The following is a 9,519-nucleotide window of genomic DNA, read 5'->3' on the forward strand; positions in this document are numbered from 1 at the left end:
TTGCAATGAGCCGAGATCACAACACTGCACTGCAGCCTGGCAACAGAGCAAGACTCCATCTCAAAAAAAAAAAAAAAAAAAAAAAAAGAAAGAAAGAAAGAAAGAAAAGAAAGAAAAAAAGAAAAGAAAAAGAAAATTAGATGGGCACAGTGGCACACACCTGTAGTCCCAGCTACTCAGGAGGCTGAGGCAGGAGAATCGCTTGAACTGGAAGGAAGAGGTTGCAGTGAACCAAGATTGCACCACTGCACTCCAGCCTGGGCAACAAATTGAGACTCTGTCTCAAAACAATAGAAAGATATATAAAGATGCTTAAATATTTGGTATATGTACACATGCACACATTTTTCCTTTTGCCTGAGGCTCTCAGGGGAATGTTGGATGCTGCCTTTATTTGGGATTTTAATATTTTGTTCAATGCAGATTTTTTGTGTTTGTATCAATTTTTAAAAAAATATTGCATTAGGACCAGGTGCAGTGGCTCATGCCTGTAATCCCAGCACTTTGAAAGACCAAGATGGGTGGATTGCTTGAGGCCAGGAGTTCAAGACCAGAGTGGCCAACATAGTGAGACCCCCGTCTCCACTAATAATACAAAAAATAAAAATTAGCTGGGCCGTGGTGGCACACGCCTATAATCCCAGCTACTTGGGAGGCTGAGGCAGGAGAATCGCTTCAACCTGGGAGGTGGAGGTTGCAGAGAGCAGAGATCATGCCACTGCACTCCAGTCTGGGCGACAGAGCGAGACTCTCAAATACATACATATTGCATTAGTGAGGGTGGGTAATGTGACTAGGAGGGCTGTCACGAGGGAGTCTTCCATGTCACTTAAGCATCTTGTTTGTGCGGTGACTCACACCTGTCATCCCAGCACTTTGGGGAGGCCGAAGCAGGAGGATCCCTTGAGCCCAGGAGTTCCAGACCATTCTGGGCAACATAGCAAGACCCCCCCATATCTACAAATACATATATAAGAAAATTAGACGGGTGCGGTGGCTCATGCCTGTAATCCCAGCACTTTGGGAGGCCGAGGCGGGTGGATCACGACGTCAGGAGATCGAGACCATCCTGGCTAACACGGTGAAACCCGTCTCTACTAAAACTACAAAAAATTAGCCAGGCATGGTGGCGGGCGCCTGTAGTCCCAACTACTCGGGAGGCTGAGGCAGGAGAATGGCCTGACTCCACGAGGCAGAGCTTGCAGTGAGCCGAGATGGCGCCACTGCACTCCAGCCTGGGCAACAGAGTGAGACTCCGTCTCAAAAAAAAAAGAAAGAAAATTAGCCACGTGTGGTGATGTGCATGTATCTGTGGTCCCAGCTACTCGGGAGGCTGAGGTGGGAGGATCACTCGAGCCCGAGATTGAGGCTTCAGTGAGCTGTGTTTGCACCACTGCACCACTCCAGCCTGGACGATGGAGCAAGACCCTGTCCAAAAAAAAAAAAAAAGTAGTATCTTGTGACAGTGTTTAGAGGAAGTTATGTGTGTGATAAAACTGTATAAACCACATACACATACGTGCTCAGATGAGTGCATGTAAAACCGGTGAGACCTGTGTCCTTCCACTGTGCTGGTTCTGAGGCTGCACTGCAGTTATGCGAGATGTAAACACAGCTGGGGGGCTAGGTGAAGGGTGCATTGGACCTCCTTGTACCTTCCTGTGAATCAATAATTATTAATAAATGAAACGTTTTAAAAATCTCAATGAAGGCCGGGCACGGTGGCTCACGCCTGTAATCCCAGCACTTTTGGGAGGCCAAGGCAGGTGGATCACCTGGGGTCGGAAGTTCGAGACCAGCCTGGCCAACATGGTGAAACCCCATCTCTATTAAAACTACAAAAATTAGTCGGGCGTGGTTGTGGGCACCTGTAATCCCAGCTCTCAGGAGGCTGGGGCAGGAGAATTGTTTAAAGCTGAGATTTCACCACTGCACTCCAGCCTGGGCGACAGAGCAGGACTCCGCCTCAAAAGAAAATAAAAGTAATTTTAAAAGAGGGTGTCTCAAAACCCATGGTCACCTGGATAAATAAAGGAGGGGGTCCCAGGCAGGTGCTATGCTGCCTGCAGCTAGAGCTGGGATTCCACCATCTTCACATTTGACCAGGAGGATATAGCACTAACCACGGCCCTCTCCCGCCTCCTGGGATCCTGGCTTCACGTTACACAGATAGGGAGAGTGAGGTCCTATGGGTTTCTCCCTTTGTAAAATAGGGCTCTTAGTGCCTGTCCAACCTCCTCAGCCAGCTGCAGTAACTACACGGTGCAGCAAGGCCCTCGAGGTCTCTTGAGGGAAGTGTTGAAATGTTCCCATAATGCCCTGGCGTCCTTCTCGTGAAAGTCCAGCTCTTCCCACAGCCCACCAGGCACTGTTTGACCCCTGGCGACCTTCAACTTCACTGGCCACCCTCCTTCTCCTCCCTCCACTCCTGCCAGCCAGGCCTCACCTGTTCCTGCTTCAACGTCTTTGCTGGTCCCCCTGCCCAGTGCTCCGTCCCAGGTCCCCTTGGAGCTGGCCTCTCCCCCGCTTCCCACATCAGCAAACACGTCGGCTTCTGAGTCAGACCCCAGAGGTGATGCAGGTTTATCTCCTGCGTAGGGAACACGTGTCTGCAGTGATTTGATCCACTTCTTCATAGACAATCATCGTCCCCGGTGGGTTATGAGTTCTGAGCGGGCAGGGACTCTGGGGCTTGTGTCTGTCACTGTGTCCCCAGCATCAGGGTAGGGCCAGGCATACAGTGGTACCTCTTGCATACTGGATGAATGAATAAATGAACCAATGAAAACATGAATGAATGGTGTCTCAGTTCTTCCTTCCAGTCTGTGCCTGAACAAGGCCTTACCTCTTTAGCTCAGACCCCTGCCCCAGCCTCCTCTGGGTTGGGGTGGGGGGGTGGGGCTGGGGTGGCAGATGGGACAAGCAGGGAAGGTCCCCTGATGTGGTTTGGCTCTGTGTCCCCACCCAAATCTCATGTTGAATTGTAGTCCCGTGTTGGAGGTAGTGCCTGGTGGGAGGCGACTGGATCACGACAGTATAGCCTCATGAATGGTTTAGCACCACCTCCTCAGTCCTGTCTCATAACAGAGTTCTCACAAGATCCTGTGGTTTAAAAGTGTGTGGCACCTCCTCCCCTGTGCTCCTGCTCCGGCCAAGTGACCTGCCTGCTCCCTTCTGCCTTCCGCCATGACTGTAAGTTTCCTGAGGCCTCCCAGAAGCAGCAACTGCCATGCTTCCTGTACAGGCTGTGGAACCATGAGCCAATTAAACCTCTTCTCTATCAATTACCTGTCTCAGACATTACTTTTTTTTGGGGGGTGGGGGTGGGGGGTGGAACAGAGTTTCACTCTTGTTGCCCAGGCTGGAGCACAATGGTATGATCTCAGCTCATTGCAACCTCCGCCTCCCAGGTTCAAGTGATCCTCCTGCCTCAGCCTCCCGAGTAGTTGGGATTACAGACTCCCGCCACCACGCCCAGATAACTTGTTGTTGTTTGGTTTTTCTTTTTGTTTTTTGAGACAGAGTCTCGCTCTGTCGCCCAGGCTGGAGTGCAGTGGTGCAATCTTGTCTCACTGCAAGCTCCACCCCGGGTTTCACGCCATTCTCCTGCCTCAGCCTTCTGAGTAACTGGGACTACAGGAGCCTGCCACCACTCCCAGCTAATTTTTTGTATTTTTAGTAGAGACTGGGTAATTTTTGTATTTTTAGTAGAGACAGGGTTTTCCATGTTAGCCAGGCTGGTCTCAAACTTCTGGCCTCAGGTGATCTGCCCTTCTCGGCCTCCCAAAGTGCTGGGATTACAGGCGTGAGCCACTGCATCTGGCCCAGCCTGGGTATTTGTTTATGGCATTGCAAGAATGGACTAATACAGTCCCCTCTGCCCCAACACCACTGGGCCTGCAAGGAAATTGCCCAAGTTCACAGGAAGTCCAGCTGGGAGAATGTCCGCAGGTAATGTGCACAGAGCGAATCTGGAAACTGAGGCCCTAGAAAAAAGCCACATGGAGACATCTCCAAGCAGAGTCCCAGACCGGTCCTGCCTTGCCTCCCCTATTGCGTGTCCTCACCCCACTCCCTCCACCTCCCCACCACCATTCCATTCCTCATTTCCTACACAGGTCCCCTCCTCCACCCTTCACCCCATCCCTCACTTCCTACACCCATCACCTCCTCCACTCTTCATCCCATCCCTCACTTTCTACACAGGTTCCCTCCTTCACCCTTCATCCCATCCCTCACTTCCTACACCCATCACCTCCTCCACCCTTCATCCCATCCCTCACTTCCTACACCCATCACCTCCTCCATCCTTCATCCCATCCCTCACTTCCTACACCCATCACCTCCTCCACCCTTCATCCCATCCCTCACTTCCTACACCCATCACCTCCTCCATCCTTCATCCCATCCCTCACTTCCTACACCCATCACCTCCTCCATCCTTCATCCCATCCCTCACTTTCTACACCCATCACCTCCTCCACCCTTCACCCCATCCTGCACCTCCCCACCTTTCCTGATTCTTTGCAGGTGGCGAGCTGACACCCCACCCCCACCACAGAGACAGGCACCATGCTGGTGGGGAATGCAGGATCCACTTTTTTATTGCAGGAAGACTATGTCTAGAGCGAAGGCTACACAGACCCCACGATGGGGAGTGGGGCACCCACATGCGGGGGGAGAGGGGTGGGGGCGGAGTCACAGCAAGCATGGCCTGGCACAGTCCCCAGCACCAGGGATGCCCAGGCAGTATGAGCCAGCAGCCAGGGCAGGCTCAGGCCCCCTCCTATTGCAGATCCCCTCTCTCCCCAGGGTCTGGGCAGGGTCTGGGATGGGAGAGGCCTGGAGGTGGGCAGGGCCCCAGGGAGATTGTGCTATCAGGGTGTGTCCCTGAGAAAGGGCTGCAGACCCCTGCCCAGCCTCACTCTCTCCGGCACCTTCAGAGCCCAGAAGCTACTGCCAGGACAGGAGAGGAGGCAATGTCAGCTGCTGGTGGGGCCTGGGCTAGCCCAAGTTTTGGGGGGACCCAGCTCTGCTCAGACACAATGCCAGCTCTTCTGGGAGCCCAGTCCACGTGCTGGATAGCAACACACACACACACGTATGCACACTCCCTCTCTCTGAGTGTGTCCAGTAAACATTTGTTGAGTAAACACTCACATGAACACAGAGGAAAACAAACATGCTTGTACCAAATCAGACACGAGCAACATGTTATCTACATAGTCCCATGTACCAAATCAGACATGAGCAATCTGTTATCTACATAGTCCCACCTGGCCACATGACTACAGAGACACATGCGTGCGATCTCTCTCTCTCAGTGTACAAAAGCGTGCACACACACACACACATGTTGCTTCCTCACACCCAATAGGACCAACACCTCCATTTCACCTTCCCTCACTGACTTAGCTGCCGTGCTCCAAGCCCCACTATGGAGAGACCCACATGGCACAGAACAAAGAGCAGCTTCCAGCCAACAGCCAGCGAGGAACTGAGGCCCTCAGTCTTTCAACAGCAAGGGACTGAATGCTGCAACAACCACATGACCTTAGAAGAAGCAAATCCTTCCCTGATCAGGCCTTCAGATGAGACCTCTGCCTGGCCAATGCTTTGATTGCAGCCTCCTGAGATCCTCAGTAGAGGACCCAGCGAACCTGCACACAGGCTCTGACCTGTAGAATCTGTGAGATAATAAACGTGTGTTGTTTCTGGTTGCTCCATTTGTGGTCATTGGTTACACAGCAATATCCAACTGATACAGATTTGGGACCAAAGTCACATGGCTAGAGAGTCATGTTGCTACCGAGTGGGATAGAGATCGTGTCCCTCAATCAAGACAAACATATTTACAGATAAATGCTCTCAGATAAACCATATCACCCACTCCCCAAAATAGAGTCATGCTCATACAGGCACAAAGATTCACACAGATACCCAGTCTTGGGTACATCACAAATACCCAGTCTTGTTGACAACCACACACAGGTATCTACAACTACCCGCCTCTCTATAGACCCTACACCACTATTACACACACAGACTGCCACGAAAACATACCATCCCTGACAGACACACACAGGTATACACGCAGATGCACGTAGATACAAGTCGCCCATCCACGCACCCCAGGTTGCACAAATACACCAAATACACTGTTCCATAGTCACTTCTGTGTATGTTGGACACAACCCTGTGGGGTCACATGAGTGTGGCATCACTCAGACTCTCTCACAAAAACACCCAGAACCTCATGGCTGCAGATACACCTGACTCCAGGACGCCACCTTCCTGGGTGGGTCCTGCTCTCTGGGGCACAGGTGGTGGGGAGGAAGTGGGCGGGGCAGACCTCTGCCTGGAGGCCCCTCGGATCCTGCTGGTGCTGGGTCCTATCAGATGTCCCTCTACGGGGGTGTAATTGATGTCTCTCTGGCCAGGGCCCCGGGCACCCCCTCCTGAGCACCCCAGGTCCCCACCCACCATGCGTTGCTAACGTCTCTGTCTTGGTGGAAGAGACGGGTCCCCGGGTGGATGGTGTCTGGGAAGCCCCTCCACGTTCATGGTGCCTCTCCGACCGGGCAGTTGTGCTGTGGATGTGGCCGGTCCCGGGGGTGGGACTCGGGGCTGGCAGGGGCACTGCTGCAGGCCCTGTGGTTATTGCCTGGTGGCCTGAGGCCCATCCCGCGGGCCCCACACCCTGGTGTGAAGACAGAGGAGAGAGGGGCGTTCTGGGACCAGAGGAGGGGCACAGATCAGAGGTCGTGAGGGGCCGGGTGGGTTTGGGTGTATGTTAACACCAAACAGGAGAAAAAAGAAAAAAATATCTGCAGATGTGCATTTTCAACTCCCCCTCCCCCGGAAGGTCACAGTGATCAAATGTGAGGGACAGGACCCGCAGGTCTGGCTGGGGACACCCCAGGGAAAGAGATGGAGATGGGGAAACGCAGCCTCCTCTGATCCCGGTGGGAACAAGCAGCTCCTCTTGACAGCTCCCCGTCCTGTTTTCCCATCTGCAGGACAAGGGGCCACCACCAGCTCTTGGTTTTGGGGGGCAGGTACAGACAGAACAGGAGGGTGGAAAGAGAGCGGGGGAAGAAGAAGAGCCCCAGCCCTGCCTCGGGATGGGCAGGGGCAGCGGAGAGGGGGTGGCCTCGGTTTCCCCAGCCGAGGTGTCAGAGGAAGGATGAGAGAAGAGGAGGAGGCCAAGGAGGGTGTCAGTGTTGGGGGAGGCAGCGGGGGCCGGAGCCAGTGGGGGTGGGCGGCGGGCAGGCGGGCGTTCCGGGCTCACATGAGGGTGCATTTGCCCTTGACGCGGTCTGTCCTCTTCTGCTTCCCGGAGCGCTTGCCGTCGATGTTGAGGCTCATGTTCCGGCGGGTCTCCAGTGTCAGCAGCTCCTGGAAGAGCTCCTTGACGTTGTAGTTCATCTTGGCCGAGGTCTCCATGAAGGCGCACTTCCACTCCTGGGCCACCGCCTGCGCCTCGCGTGTGTCCACCTCCCGCTGCGTCTCGTCGCACTTGTTGCCCACGAGCATCACGGGGATGTCCTCCACGCTGCCCTTGATCTGCACGATGAGCTTGTAGATGGGCCCCAGCTCCTCCAGTGACTGCTTGCTGGTGACGGAGAACACCAGGATGAAGGCATGGCCCTTGGAGATGGACAAGCGCTGCATGGCCGGGAACTGGTGGCTGCCGGTGGTGTCTGTGATCTGCAGCGTGCACACGCTCTTGTCGCAGCTGATCACCTGCCGGTAGGTGTCCTCGATGGTGGGGATGTACGTGTCACGGAACGTGCCCTTCACGAAGCGCAGCACCAGCGAGCTCTTGCCCACGCCGCCCGCCCCGAACACCACCACGCGGTAGTCATTACTCTGTTCGGGCATCTTCCCCGCGGCGGGTGGGGGGCCGGGGCTGGGAGGGTCTGGTGCCGGCTGCAAGAACCCCAGACCGAGCCTGTGCGGAGAGGAGGGTCAGACGTCAAAGGCCACCCAGGCTGGAGGAGACAGCCCCACGCCCTAGGGAAAGAGGCAGACAGGGCGGCTTCTCAGAGGAGGTGGCTGCTGTGCCTCTTGCCTCCCGAAAAGGCCCATCTGCTTGCCGTGGCTGACTTTGCAGTTCTGTCCCGCAGGCGGGCGCACAGCCAACACCCTTTGCTTACTTCTCGCTAACCAAATCTGGGGCCTGAGTTTCCCCGGGGGGCGCTGAGCTAGGAGAGGCGTGAGAGATGCTGGGATGCCCACAAAACTCCTTCCCCTGGTGCGGGTGTCCCTTCCAGGCTGTGCGGCTTCCTCCTCCCTTCCCAGCGCCGCAGGGGCCCCTGAAAGCTAGCAGGTCTGGGTTCCACCTCTCGCTCCACACCTGCCTGACTCTGAGGCCTCGCTGAGCCATTGTGCCACCCTGAGCCTGTTTGGTGGATCAAACGGTGCCCGTCTCCAACAACCATGGGTCCCCTGCTCTTCCCCCACCCCAGAGATGGCTAATCCTCGTGGAAAATGCACATGGTGCAGTGTTTAAGATGCATGGGTCAGGGCTGCAGCCCTAGGTATGATGAATCAGTCAGCCAGGGCAACAGCCCTGGGAACTTGTATTTTATTTTATTCTTCTTATTTATTTATTTATTTATTTTTAGACAGAGTTTCGCTCTTGATGCCCAGGCTGGAGTGCAGTGGTGCAATCTCGGCTCACCGCAACTTCCGCCTCTCGGGTTCAAGCTATTCTCCAGCCTCAGCTTCCCAAGCAGCTGGGACTACAGGCATGCGCCACCACGCCCGGCTAATTTTATATTTTTAGTAGAGACGGGGTTTCTCCATGTTGGTCAGGCAGGTCTCGAACTCCTGACCTCAGGTGATCTGCCCACCTCGGCCTCCCAAAGTGCTGGGGTTACAGGCACCTGGCCTTCTTATTTTTTTTAAGACCAAGTCTTGTTCTGTTGCCCAGGCTGGAGTTCAGCAGTGCAATCTCAGCTCACTGCAACCTCTGCCTCCTCGGTTCAAGCAATTCTCCTGCCTCAGCCTCCAGAGTAACTGGGACTACAGGCACGCACCACCACACCCGGCTAATTTTTGTATTTTTAGTAGAGACGGGGTTTCGCCATGTTGGCCAGGCTGGCCTTGAACTCCTGACCTCAGGTGATCCTCCCACCTCAGGCTCCCAAAGTGCTGGGATTCCAGGCGTGAGCCACCGCGTCCAGCTGGAACTTGTATTTTAAGGCTGCTCTCCTCACCTCCCATAAATGGGATCCTGGGGTTGGGAGTCTGAGAACCACAATTTGCAAATCAGGGCACCAATTTCCAATAGCCACACCGGGAGGCAGGGTCTTGCAGCCCAAGTGGGACACAAAAATACAAAACCAGAAGCTGAATGGGAAAATCCCCGCTCCCTAAATTATAAAATCAAACTATGGCCTGGCATGCCCTAGGCCTTCCCATTCAGCTCTGATGGATCCTTAGGAATAGCGCTTCCTGGGAGGGGGTCCTTTTAGCCCCTCTCTTCTCTCTTGGGCTCAGAGAGGTCCAGCA

The 9,519-nt window shown here is 54.5% G+C and overlaps 1 protein-coding gene across 1 annotated transcript; it reads right to left on the reverse strand.

The window, feature by feature from the left end:
- Positions 1-4,576: 4,576 nt before the first annotated feature.
- On the reverse strand, positions 4,577-8,062 carry DIRAS1 (DIRAS family GTPase 1). Its single transcript, XM_017861838.1, has one exon. The coding sequence runs from the start codon at positions 7,882-7,884 to the stop codon at positions 7,288-7,290; it is 597 nt and encodes a 198-aa protein (XP_017717327.1). The 5' UTR covers positions 7,885-8,062; the 3' UTR covers positions 4,577-7,287.
- Between the last annotated feature and the right edge of the window lie 1,457 nt (positions 8,063-9,519).

This window comes from Rhinopithecus bieti, unplaced genomic scaffold, assembly GCF_001698545.2.
Source record: "Rhinopithecus bieti isolate Rb0 unplaced genomic scaffold, ASM169854v2 scaffold_63033, whole genome shotgun sequence".
NCBI lineage: Eukaryota > Metazoa > Chordata > Mammalia > Primates > Cercopithecidae > Rhinopithecus > Rhinopithecus bieti.

Excerpts from the sequence above, each read along its gene's own strand:
- DIRAS1 (XM_017861838.1), bottom strand. The coding sequence starts at position 7,884 with ATGCCCGAACAGAGTAATGACTACCGCGTGGTGGTGTTCGGGGCGGGC.